Here is a 13,367-nt window from a genome sequence, read left to right as displayed (position 1 = left end):
TTGCACTTTTCTTATATTTCAAGACTCAAGTATTTGACATTTTGGGAATGTAATAAATATTGACATGACCTACAGTTGCATATTTGTTTTCAGAATGGGATTTTTCCTGTTAACAGGATTTACTGTTTTTCTGACTTCCTTTTCTGACCTTATACTTACCATACATGCATAAATATGTAGGCCTACATATCATACTTGCCTGTTGAGAGGAGTTTATTTCAGCATCATATAAAATAAACAATAATGATAATAATAATATTAAAGCAAACACAGCTCTGGTATCGGAATAGTATCGGTATCGGCCGATATCCAAATTCAGGTATCGGGATCGGATCGGAAGTGAAAAAATGTGGATCGGTGCATCCCTATTCACAATTCTATAGTTGTGTTTTGTTCTAAAATAGTTCATCAAAACTGTCTGAAACATCCTCAAAACAAACTGATGTCTCTAGTTTAGAGCTTATGTGGTGTAACAGAGTGAAATTCACTTTGCTAGTCGTAGTAATGTTTGATTTCTGGGTGATTTTTGTTCATTTGAGTCGGTTCTGTTCATAAAGTGTTCTGAATGATGTAGTGAATATAGAATTTTCACCATAGAATTTGATTAGATTTGTTCATTTGAGTCAGTTCTGCTCATAAAGTGTTCTGAATGATTCATTAAAGGTCTGAATCAAAATGGCTTTTTTATCCTTCTCCAGTGAATACAAATGATTGTGGAATTTCACTATAGAATTTTTATAGAAACTATAGAAATTTGTTGTAGATTGTTAATTTGAGTCGGTTCTGGTTATAAAGTGGTCTGAATCAAAATGGCTTTTTTAACACACATGATTATGGAAATTCATTGAAAATTCTATAGTGAATATAGAATTTCCAAAATAGAATTTGATTTGTTCATTTGAGAAGGTTCTGTTCATAAAGTGGTCTGAATGATTCATGAAAGGTCTGAATTAAAATGGCTTTTTTTAATCCTTCTCCAGTGAACAAAAATGATTGGAAATTCATTGACAGTTCTATAGTGAATATAGAATTTTCAGTATAGAATTTGATTTGCTGTAGATTTGTTTTTCAGTCGGTTCTGTTCATAAAGTGGTCTAAATGATTCATTAATGGTCTGATTTTTCGTGAACACAAATGATTGTGGAATAGAATAGCTTATATAAAATAGGAATATATAACTTCTAGAATAGCTTTATTTTTTATAATTTTGCAATGAAATAATTTTCTTTATTTTAATGTTATTATGATTTATTTTTAACTTCCATTCTTTTCATGCTGCTAAACTGGATTTTTTAGCACAAAAAAATAGCATAATGTTAAGTCTATACTGTGTAGTGCATGCTACTGTTTTTCAACTTTTTTTAATGGTACAAATGTATTTGATGCATGAATATATAACAACAGTGTAAAGAGTCTCATTACACACTGACTCTCTGAGTGTGTGTGTGTGTGTGTGTGTGTGTGTGTGTGTGTGTGTGTGTGTGTGTGTGTGTGTGTGTGTGTGTGTGTGTGTGTGTGGTGCAGCTGGTGGACATGAAGAAGAAGATGGAGCTGGAGGCGGGCTCTCTGGAGAGCGCTGAGGAGACGAAGAAGCGTGTTCAGCGAGACCTGGAGAGTGTGACGCAGCGTCTGGACGAGAGATGCTCCGCCTTCGACAAGCTGGACAAGACCAAGACCCGCTTACAGCAGGAGCTGGACGACATGCTGGTGGACCAGGACCACCTCCGGCAGATCGTGTCCAACCTCGAGAAGAAGCAGAAGAAGTTCGACCAGGTGAGACGACTGAACATCAGCTCAAACTACTGCAAATCAATGTCTGTCTTAGTTTAATTCATTTTTATAGTTAAAATAAAGTAATCTTTAAACAACATGGGCATTTTAATTAGGGTTGGGTATCGGTTGGGTTTTATCCGATACCAGTACCTACTCGGTATTTTTCAAACGGTTCCGGTGCTTAAACGGTTCTTAAACCGGTACTTAAGAAAACGAAACCGCACACACTTTATCAAAAAAATAAACCGCACACACTTTATCAAAAAAATAAACCGCACACACTTTATCAAAAAAATAATACCTGTGTGTGTTTTCTGAAAAAGATTTTCTGATTTCTGATTAAGTAAAAATTGTGCCGTTTAAAAGGCTACTGATGTAGCCGAAAACACTTAAGTTAAGATCAAAAAATTTTCTTCTCATATTATTTATATATATTATATATTATATTACGTATTATATATTATAGACTTTTACAAAACAGAGAAATATCTGACACTGAGCAGAAATATTTAACACACATAGTATAGCCTCATATAAATATACTTGATATTCATACTTGATATGCAAGATTTGCAGTTGGCATTAAAATACTAGACTTACCCGAAGAGGATACACACACACACACACACACAAACTCACGCACATACTCATCTGAGACGCGAGCGCACACACACACACACACACACACACAAACTCGCGCACATACTCATCTGAGACGCGAGCACACACACACACACACACACACACACAAACTCTACACACACGAGACGCGCGGAACTCTCCGCGCACATACTCATCTGAGACGCGAGCTCACACACACACACACAAACTCACGCACATACTCATCTGAGACGCGAGCACACACACACACACACACACACACACTCGCGCACATACTCATCTGAGACGCGAGCACGCACACACAAACTCTCCTCGCACATACTCATATAGACGACGCCTCATAAATAGATCGATCTCTGCAACGTATTGAAGCGCGTCCAAGGTATTGAAGCGCGCGTGAAGAAAGTGCGGTGTGCGCGAGCCACAAGAATCCGCGCCACTGATCGCAGCGGCAATGAGCACTTTGATCATTTAAAAAAACACAGTTCAGCGCTAGATCGTCTCTTATTTAACAAACGAACTAAATGAATGCTCTGCTGGTTAACTGTTTTGTTATTGGATCATTCGTGCCGCGAGATGTTTTATAGGGGGCGGTGAAAAAAGTCAGGCACCGAAATCAGGCACCGAAAGTTGCGTTCTTATTCGGTCTCGATACTACCGTTTACGTCGGAACCGGTTCTCTATTGGAACCGGGTTTCGGTACCCAACCCTAATTTTAATATACGTTTTTTTCTAGTTGTGTTGAGCATTTTGTACTAATTTTCTTTAAATTTGTCTATTTATTTTATATCTTTTATATCAGACTTATTCTATATAGTTTCAGTTTTAGTAATGTGGTAACAAAGTATAGTTTAGAAATTTAGTAACAAAGTAATTTATGTATTTCTTTCAAAAATTTTTTATCATGCATTTTTTTTTTTTTTTTTTATCCTTAAAAAAAAAAATACAATATTAAAACGATGTGCATTTTTTATATATTTTATAATATAATTTTATGAATGTACATTTTCTAGTAAAAATAAATAAATAATTTTGTTTAGTTTTTTTGTTTTAGAATATTTTATCAGGTATTTTTTAATCCTTAAAGTAATTTTCCTTGTTGTAGTTATTAATTTTAAAAAATAGTTTTTTTTAGTTTTAGGAATGTAATTTTTCATAAACTCAATTTAAAATATTTTGTGTCAGGTAAATGACCTGCATTTTTACTACACATTTTTCAAATATAATTTCTTTGTAGTTATACCATATATATATATATTTTTTTTTTATATTAATTCATTTTTAATTAAAAGTACTTGTATTTAGTTTAAGGGATGTAATTTTCCAGCTGAACCTGAGTGGCGAGTGCCTGACATGCTGGTGTTTTGCAGATGCTGGCGGAGGAGAAGTCGATCTCCTCCCGATACGCAGAGGAGCGTGACCGGGCCGAGGCCGAGGCCCGTGAGAAGGAGACCCGTGTGTTGGCACTGGCCCGAGAGCTGGAGGCCGTCACCGACCTGAAGGAGGAGCTGGACCGAACCAACAAACTGCTCCGCGCCGAGATGGAGGACCTGGTGTCCTCGAAGGACGACGTTGGCAAGAGCGTAAGGGCCTTTTCCAGTTCCACCAAACCTCAGTTCACCTGCTTATACCACGCCCTCAAACTATGCACTCTTTCGTGAAGTAAAAGTTCATACTTCTGAGTGTGTAGCAGAAGAGTACACACGCTTTGGGACAGACTATCACATCATACAATAGCATCTTTAATGGTTGCTCTCTGTCACTTAGTTTCACACATCCTGTCACAGTAAACTGGCCTGTCAATCATCTTGTCACAGTCAAAATCCTCCACATTTCATTTAATTTCAGTTCCTACCGTATCAGAGAGAAATGCAGAAGCACGTTGATCTGCAGTCGCGGGTCTTTCATGCGGAGATATTAATGTATATATTATTATTATTTTTTATTTATTCATTTTTTTAAATCAGGTTAAACTTTTATTAGTCACTCAAACCTTTTATCTAAACCTCTACTTAACCATCGGTCGCGCATATCCGCCATGTTTTGGATTTTTTAACACTTTTTAGTCGTGTTTGTAGTTCCTTCTCCAAAGCACAGTGGATTGTGGGTAATATTAGCTGTTATAGTGAGCCCGGATCCACACTTCAAATATCCACCGGGAATAGTAGACCATCCGGGGACTTCTGGCACACTCTTTTCAACACACTATGCTTTGGGACACACTTATTCTAATCTCACACACTGTTTAGGATGGATAGTGTGGACATTGAGACGCAGGGCTGGAGTTCATTAGTCTGACGGTTTTTCTCTCTCTCTCTCTCTCTCTCTCTCTCTCTCTCTCTCTCTCTCTCTCTCTCTCTCTCTCTCTCTCTCTCAGGTGCACGATCTGGAGAAGTCGAAGCGCTCGATGGAGCAGCAGCTGGAGGAGATGAAGACTCAGCTGGAGGAGCTGGAGGACGAGCTTCAGGCCACTGAAGATGCCAAGCTGCGTCTGGAGGTCAACATGCAGGCCATGAAGGCTCAGTACGAGCGAGACCTGCAGGGCCGAGACGAGCTGGGAGAGGAGAAGAAGAGGCAGCTCGTCAAACAGGTGCCACTACAACACACACACTCCACTGATGAAACATGCGGCTCGATTTCTGATCATTTCATCGATGATTTGATATTCGATTAATCTGTCGGTTATTTCCTCGATTAATCAGATTAAAATGCCACTTTTTATTTACTCTGTGTGTGTGTTTATATATCTATAAACTGTACATGTATAAATTGGCTTTTTTATTTTGATTAATCGAGGAAATAATGAAAATAATCAACATATGAACAATAGCTCAATTAATCTGGCGATTATTTCCTCGATTAATTGGATGAAGAAGCAGAGTTTTATATGTACAGTTGTTGCAGCAGTGGTTGATTTTATGTGTGTGTGTGTGTTTTGAGGTGCGTGAGATGGAGATGGAGCTGGAGGACGAGCGTAAGCAGCGCACGGTGGCGATGGCGGCGCGGAAGAAGATGGAGCTGGACCTGAAGGAGCTGGAGGCCGCCATCGACCAGGCCAACAAGAGCCGTGACGAGGCGCTCAAGCAGCTCAAGAAAGTGCAGGTTCGTCCTCAGCGCCAGAAAACTCACACACACACACACACACACACACACACACACACACACACACACACACACACACACACACACACACACACACACTACACACACACACACACACACACTCCTGTGATATGAGCTCAACAACTCTTCAAAATACTCACACTTAGCCTTTTGTGCACAAAAACTGAGGCAAATTAAATGTTTACTAGTCATTAAATAAATAATAATAATCATTGAATAACCATCACAAAACATTAAAAACACACTGTTTGAAAAGCATAGATACAAGTCATAAGAGCTTAGTAATAATACAGGTATTGATTTGATTCAGATTTTTTTTATTAGGCTATATGCTGTATTTTGTTAATATTTTTTATATTGTTTTTCATTTTAATGTAGTAATTTAGTTGTGCATTTTTGTCACTTTTATTAGTTTAGTTCTTCAATTTGAAGTCCACAAAATGAGAAATGTTGACATTTTATTTCTAGTTGCTAGTTGCCTTAACTACATTTATCATTTTAATTTAGTTTAAGTACTTAACTCAAATTGAAATAAAATAAATAAATAAATAAAAATGGAAAGTATTAAAATATATATTTTTAAATACACAAAATGTAACAAAATTACATAAAATATTAAAATAAAACAAAAAAAAATTAAAAACTAAAAATGGAAAATATTACAATAGAACAAAAAATTTAAACATACTAAAAATGTACCAAATTAAAATGGAAAATATTAAAATAAAAAAAATTCTAAATATTAAAAACTATATAAGTACTAAATACTAATACTGATAGTAAAATACCGTGTAACATCTCAAATGACTCATATTTTAAGGGTGAATTCATGTGACGTACTGACTAGCGTCACATTCTGCCTCCATTGCAAATGCTTTAATACGAGTTATTTTAACACATTGTTGTAATGGACGTTACGCCACAAAAACAGTCCTTAACCAGTCTACAAGCGGATCTGAGTGATCGTGTGCGCCGTTGCGTTTCAGGCTCAGATGAAGGACCTGCTGAGGGAGCTGGACGACACGCGCCTGTCCCGCGAGGAGATTCTGGCACAGAGCAAAGAGAACGAGAAGAAGGTGAAGAGCATGGAGGCCGAGATGATCCAGCTGCAGGAGGTCAGTGTGTTTCTCTCTCTCTCTCTCTCCTCATCGCTCATCGCATCGGGTCACGGGTCAGTCTGACGTCTCTCTGTCTCTCGATGCGTTTGCAGGAACTGGCGGCCGCCGAGCGAGCCAAGAGACAAGCGCAGCAGGAGAGAGACGAACTGCAGGACGAGATCAACAACCAGGCCGCTAAAGGGTGAGAAAACATTTAGATCACGTCATTATCACATTAGGCATGTGATGATGATTTACATATTTTTAGGGGGGGAAATACTGCTAAAAATCTTTCATTGTTATCAAGAACACAGACTTTTGTATTTACAATAAATACACTGAAAACGTTATTTTTAAATGCCCACCTGTTTTATTATTTTTTGGACTAAAAAAACTTAGTTTTTAAGAAAATATGATTCTGAATGAAGACATTAATATTCTTCCAGTGTTTCGAAATATTTTTCTATTTGATTTCCCTAATGGGAAAATATATAATAATGACGTGTGTGTGATCAGCGCTCTGGGCTCGGAGGAGAGGAGGCGTCTGGAGGCTCGTATCGCTCAGCTGGAGGAGGAACTGGAGGAGGAGCAGAACAACACAGAGCTGGTGAACGATCGGCTGAAGAGATCCCTGCTGCAGGTCCGACACACTCCCGAGATTAACTAAACCTGTTCTCTGTCTACGAAATGTTACGAATATCTCTCTCGTTTGTCTGTAGACGGACCAGATAAACGTGGAGCTGACGGCCGAGCGCAGCACCACACAGCGTCTGGAAGGCGCTCGATCACAGATGGAGCGGCAGAACAAGGAGCTGAAGCTCAAACTGACTGAACTGGAGGGAGCCGTGAAGAGCAAGTACAAGGCCACCATCGCCGCCCTGGAGGCCAAGATCATTCAGCTGGAGGAGCAGCTCGACGTCGAGACCAAGTGAGGGGAAACTGCCCGTTTTTATTACAATACACAAGAAAAAATACAAATACACTCATACATTTTTAGACTATGTACTAGGGGTGTAACGATACCCTCATGCCACGATTCGATACATATCACGATACTGAACTCACGATACGATATTATTGCGAGACTTCAAGACACATGATAAAAGGTTAACAAAAAACGCACTGTTGATTAAAATGCTAAATTTGGTATTACGTTGTGAGTGTAAATGAATAGGCTTGGACTTGTGCTGGAAACCCAAAGCACAGGACAATAGAGACACCAGAATAACAATATTCATGATTCTGAAGATGAAAATACAGAATTATTGTAGATTAATATGCTTTACTCCGTCACTGACTAGATGTTTAAAATAATGTAGGCCACTTTTTACTGGCAACATCAGACATTTGGCATTATCAGGACCCACAAATTTTCCCCCGTTGCATTTTTATACATTAGCCGCTTTCCGACCGGAGGAACCTTTTCACAGTTCCTAGAACTATTGGCTAAAGTACCCGGATGTTCCTGCGCTGCGAACACGCCGACTAGGAATGATTTTAGTTCTAGGAACTCCATTTGGAGGAACTAATTTAGCTCCTACTTCAGAATAGGGTCTAAACCAGCGCTATAGGAACTACTCGTGACGTTCGTGTACGCTGACCGAACGCACTCAAAACACCAGCACATATGTAAACACACAGATTATATATTTACTCCAGAAACTAACTATACAAACATGGAAAACAGTGATAGATGGGCCCTCTAAACCTTTATGCTGAAGAGAAAATCCAACGCAGAGGGGACCAAGCCAAACATGATCATATATTTCTGCTCAGCAACACTGGACATCAACCACACGGCATCTAGGCTAATAACTTATTTTCATATACTGTGTACTTCCTATGTATAACAGTTCTATCTAATAACATATTAAACAGTACTGTTAGACAGATCACTAACTAATGAACACAGAAGGCGAGCATTGTTTGCTCTGGCGTTCTCAGTGCCATCAAAATAAAGGTCCGCCACGCTGTCAAAATAAAAGTCGCAACAACAAGCGTCACTCCCTTACCCCTCCTACCAGTTCCTATGGCCACTTGGCCAGTGCGAATGCAAACAGCAAAACCGAGTTTGGGGGAGAGTAGTTCATAGAACTGTTTAGAAGTGGACAGTTCCTAGAACTATGTTCCTGTAACTACTTGGTCAGAAAGTGGCTAATATAGTAGTTTAGTACTGACACTTAAACTCTGAAAACATGAATTTTTTCACGCACAGTAATTTTCATTTTGGGTGAACTACCCACTATACAGATTGTCACTACCCACTATACAGATTGTCACTACCCACTATACAGATTGTCACTACCCACTATACAGATTGTCACTACCCACTATACAGATTGTCACTATCCACGATACATAGGCCCTGTCCCAAATGGCGCACTTCATGCGGACTTTCGGTCTCGTGGACTTGAATTGCGCGTGCTCGCTGAGTCTACGAGTCCGTAGGCCGTCCCATTCAGCATTTTACCGCTCTGAAGTGTGCTCAGCAGCGCCCCCTTTGTACCCTTGAAGCGGTCTTCCACGAAGCCCGCATAGAAGCAGGCTCCACGCACTTTAACTACCCAGGAATCCTTGCGAAAGGCCAATCAGAGAACAGATGGGAGGAGATTTCACTCACGGATAATTGTTCACATGGCTGAGAAGAAAATATTACTGTTTTTATGACCTAAATGTACATTTTACCAGTTGTTACCTACAGTTTATACAAACATTATGGTCATCGAGCAGTGGTTGATGTCTCAAACATAATAATAGCGCATTTAATAATACGATCGCATTATGATTCATTTAATAAATAGAACCGAATGGCAGGGCTTTACTGAGTCATATGTAAACATAGTATGAATATTGAAACCTGTAAATTGAAAAAATTATGTTTAAATTATGTTTTAAAATTGTAATCTTAGTTCAAATGGAACATTATGTATTATTATGTACAACTGTATACATCATTTAAATAAGCATGATTTATCTATTGTCTAATGCCCAGGTGATATGCACAATATCAAAATATAGAACTGTAAAATTAGGCTGTGTAGTGGACATGCAGATAAGACGTCGGAGCGCAAAAATGTGATTTCTCCTGTCCAACAACAACCAGACCGTTATTTCCGGCATGCCGTTCGAGTCTGTCCCAAAAATACCTCTCAATGCGCCCTCGTAGACTCGCGCCAAGGGCCCTATAGGTCTGCACTACATGACGTCACCAAAGTGTGGACTCTGAGGAAGTCCACAAGTCCGGAGTGTGCCATTTGGGACAGGGCCATTGTTGCATTTTTGTATTGCGATATATTGTGACACCCCTACTATGTACCATACAAGATATATCAATTACATACAAACTTGGATGCATTTTTATTTGTAGACCTAAATGTATATTTCTACTGACAGTAAAAGCACTGGACTGATTGTGTATGATGTGTGTGTTTAGAGAGCGGCAGCAGGCGTCCAAACTGGTGCGTCGTACAGAGAAGAAGCTAAAGGAGGTGATTCTGCAGGTGGACGACGAGAGACGCAACTCCGAGCAGTTTAAAGACCAGGTGACGCACGCTCTCTACATCTCTGTGCACATTACACCACCGCAGCACGTTTGAGCAGATTGTAACGCTGGTTGTGATTGTCTGCAGTCGGACAAGTTGAACAGCCGCATGAAGCAGCTGAAGCGTCAGCTGGAGGAGGCGGAGGAGGAGGCGCAGCGAGCGAACGCTAACCGCAGGAAACTGCAGAGAGAGCTGGAGGACGCCACCGAATCGGCCGACGCCATGAACCGTGAGGTCAACAGTCTGAAGAGCAAACTCAGGTGCGCAACAACACCACAGATGCAATTATTCATCACGACCGATGACACGTACTGAGACTTTTCATATCGGAATTATTGCACGTTCACATCAGGGTTGTTGTAAACTAAAACTATAAACGGTTCATTGCGGTTATTTGAGATGACAAGTTTAGATTTCAATCACCTTTTGCCATCCAAATAAAGTAAGTTATATTTTGGTTATATAATATTAGGTTACACTTTATTTGAAGGTGTCATTGTTACAGTGTAATTATATATATTTAAGTACTGAGTAATATTAGGCAACTACATGTACTTACTATAGGGTTAGGGTAGGATTAGGGTTTGGTTGAGGGTTAGTTGCATGTAACTATGCATAATTTACTGTTATTACTATGTAACATATGTAACAAGGACACTGTAAAATAAAGTGTTACCTTATGTTAATATTATTAATTCTCACAACAATAAAGTAAATCAAACGAGCCGAAGTAAAGAAGGCTTACACTGTAAGTGACCGAGCAGACTCAGGTGTGCAAGAACAGCACAGCTAAACCATAACGGTTACTCTCGTCATTTTGCTCAAAATTTCAGTTGCAATTATTAATCCGTCAATTTGAGAAATTGTACATTTCATCAGAATTATAGCACGTTAACATCAGGGTTATTATTGAAAACTAAAACAATAAACAAACATTTGTTACCTAAAATAAACATTAACTGAAATAAAAGAAATCATAGCTACAATTTCAGCTAGCATGTCTCATTTTGGTTTAGTTTAACTTTTGATACTAAACTAATACTGAAATTTAAATTAATACAAACTATTTAGACATAAAAAAAATAAAAAAATGACAGAAATTGAATACAATTACTAAAACTATCAAATTAAATTGAAAATATAAAAATAAAAACTATAATAGTGTACACTGGTTCACATAAGCACAAATAAAGGGAATGTCAACTCGTACGCATGGTTGATTTTACCTCATCTAGTTTCTAGATTTATTATATTTATCATATAAATTAATACATTCTTTGGTTTAATTATATATACAATAATTCCAAAAATACATTCCAATTATGTTAAACTATTTGGAATTTTTCTATTGTTCTTTTTTTATCTGAGCTTGTTTCCGCCACGGAATAAAACAATTTAAAAGGTAATTGCGACTTTATATCACGCAATTGCAAGAAAGAAAGTCTTGAGTTTATGAAATTAAAGGCACAATGAGATAAAATAAAGAAAATAAAAAGTTGCGTTCCGTGTAACAAGCTTCCAGAATTTTCCTATACTTTTAAAAAATTTATTAAAAAAAAACGTTTTCAGGACAAGTCGCCAGAGGGTCAATATCCCAGTTCCTTGCATATGTGATCAAATTCATATCTGACATTGAAATGTGTGTTTTTGTGTCCAGGCGTGGAGATTTACCCTTCACCATGCGTCGCATCGTCAGCCGCTCGGGAATCGAGAGCGATGAAGACCCAGAGGCCAAGAGCGAAACCCCCGAACCCAAACCAGAGTGAAAGAAGCCGAACCGCAGCGTTCCCTCACACACAGACACACACACACACACACACACACACACACGTCTCGGACGATAACGTCCAGGAAAACTCAGAGATTCCTTCTCGTCTTTTTATATTATCGTTATTTTAGTGCCATAGTGTATTAAAAAAAAACCACACACAATGGTTCTCTTGACAATCACACTCGACAGCTTCACTCGCACTGAGGACCAAATTCGTGTTTTCATGTCATCGTCTAGATTAGAAAAGAGCGGAATGATATTTTTTGTAAGGACACATTCCCTCAATGATAGTCCCGATTCTGGATCTATTTTTCTAAGTGAAGTAAAAGAAAAAAAATGAGTAAAAAACAAAAAAGTGAAGAAAGAACTTATTTGAAGGGGACCAAAGCGACGTTGCTTTCTACACAACTGTATTTTATTCGTAAGTTTTTATAATGGTATAAGGATGAACATAGCGCTTGCGCCTCTGCTGGTTAATAAGAGATTGTGATGATAATTACAGATAGTATCATACAGTTACGCTTTCTGGGCTTTACACACAAATAAGGCATTTAGTAATTCAAACCAGCACGGAAAATATTAGAGATTGTTTGTCACCATATATGCACATGAAATGGGGAAAGATTTGTGTCTGTTTGTTCTGAGCAATATAAGGGGTGTGTGTTTTCACACTGTTGCTGCAGATTGAAGGAATAAAGACAGAGTAGGCAATGCACGAACTCATTTAGACTATGCACTATCGCCTTAAATCTACTATTTGGATATTTTCTGATCCTCTTTTCCTTCAAGTATATGTGTCTTTATTAATGTTCAGGGCATGAAGGGTGGATGGGTTGACGGTTTCTCTCACACACATACACACTGTAAACTCTGAGCACGGCTTCGCAGGGCGGGAATCCACCGTTTGGCGGGAGTTTTTGAAATATGGAACGGTTTCCGTGGCTACCTCTGATCACGTTTAAAACTCTCTGACATCATATTTGATTATTCCGCGATCTGTATTTGATTTCTCTTTCGGGGTTTCTCTCAGAAAGGCAGAGATTATTCTGTTGAGGATTTTAAGGGGTTGGCGATCTCACTCCTCGATGCTCGTGCTCAGTTTCTGCTTTTCCGCTCACACTGCTGGGAAGTGAGAGAAATGAGAGAAGCATTTTTCTCTCTCATTCTCATTGTCTCCCAATAATGACTTTGTGATGTTGTGTTATGTTCTCTCTCTGCAGCTCCTAAATGATATCTGGAGAGATTTGTCATAAATCGTTATAATGATATGCAATAAAATGGCTTTTCCAAAACCGCTTTGTGGATGTCTCTTGATTTGATGTTTTTTTTATTTTATTCTAGCTACAAAACAAGGTCCATAAACTGATTTATTTAAATAGTAAAATGGACTGCTCAACCCACTAATTTCAACAATTTGCTGTACCACATAATAGATGTAAC

General features: G+C 38.5%; 1 protein-coding gene across 2 annotated transcripts in view; it reads left to right on the top strand.

The window, feature by feature from the left end:
* Positions 1-13,219, top strand: part of myh9b (myosin, heavy chain 9b, non-muscle) — a 53,743-nt gene extending 40,524 nt beyond the window's left edge. For both annotated transcript variants that reach the window (XM_082140406.1, XM_082140405.1), the window contains 11 exons: positions 1,525-1,773; positions 3,765-3,977; positions 4,772-4,984; positions 5,335-5,496; positions 6,504-6,632; positions 6,728-6,816; positions 7,131-7,254; positions 7,334-7,542; positions 10,048-10,156; positions 10,244-10,416; positions 11,814-13,219. In XM_082140406.1, the coding sequence (XP_081996532.1) occupies positions 1,525-1,773; positions 3,765-3,977; positions 4,772-4,984; positions 5,335-5,496; positions 6,504-6,632; positions 6,728-6,816; positions 7,131-7,254; positions 7,334-7,542; positions 10,048-10,156; positions 10,244-10,416; positions 11,814-11,922 (1,779 nt within the window). In that variant the 3' untranslated portion in view covers positions 11,923-13,219. The remainder of the gene's footprint in view (positions 1-1,524; positions 1,774-3,764; positions 3,978-4,771; positions 4,985-5,334; positions 5,497-6,503; positions 6,633-6,727; positions 6,817-7,130; positions 7,255-7,333; positions 7,543-10,047; positions 10,157-10,243; positions 10,417-11,813) is intronic.
* Positions 13,220-13,367: the final 148 nt, after the last annotated feature.

Source organism: Leuciscus leuciscus (genome assembly GCF_965113295.1).
Source record: "Leuciscus leuciscus genome assembly, chromosome: 1".
NCBI lineage: Eukaryota > Metazoa > Chordata > Actinopteri > Cypriniformes > Leuciscidae > Leuciscus > Leuciscus leuciscus.
This window is presented reverse-complemented; position numbering and strand designations above follow the sequence as displayed.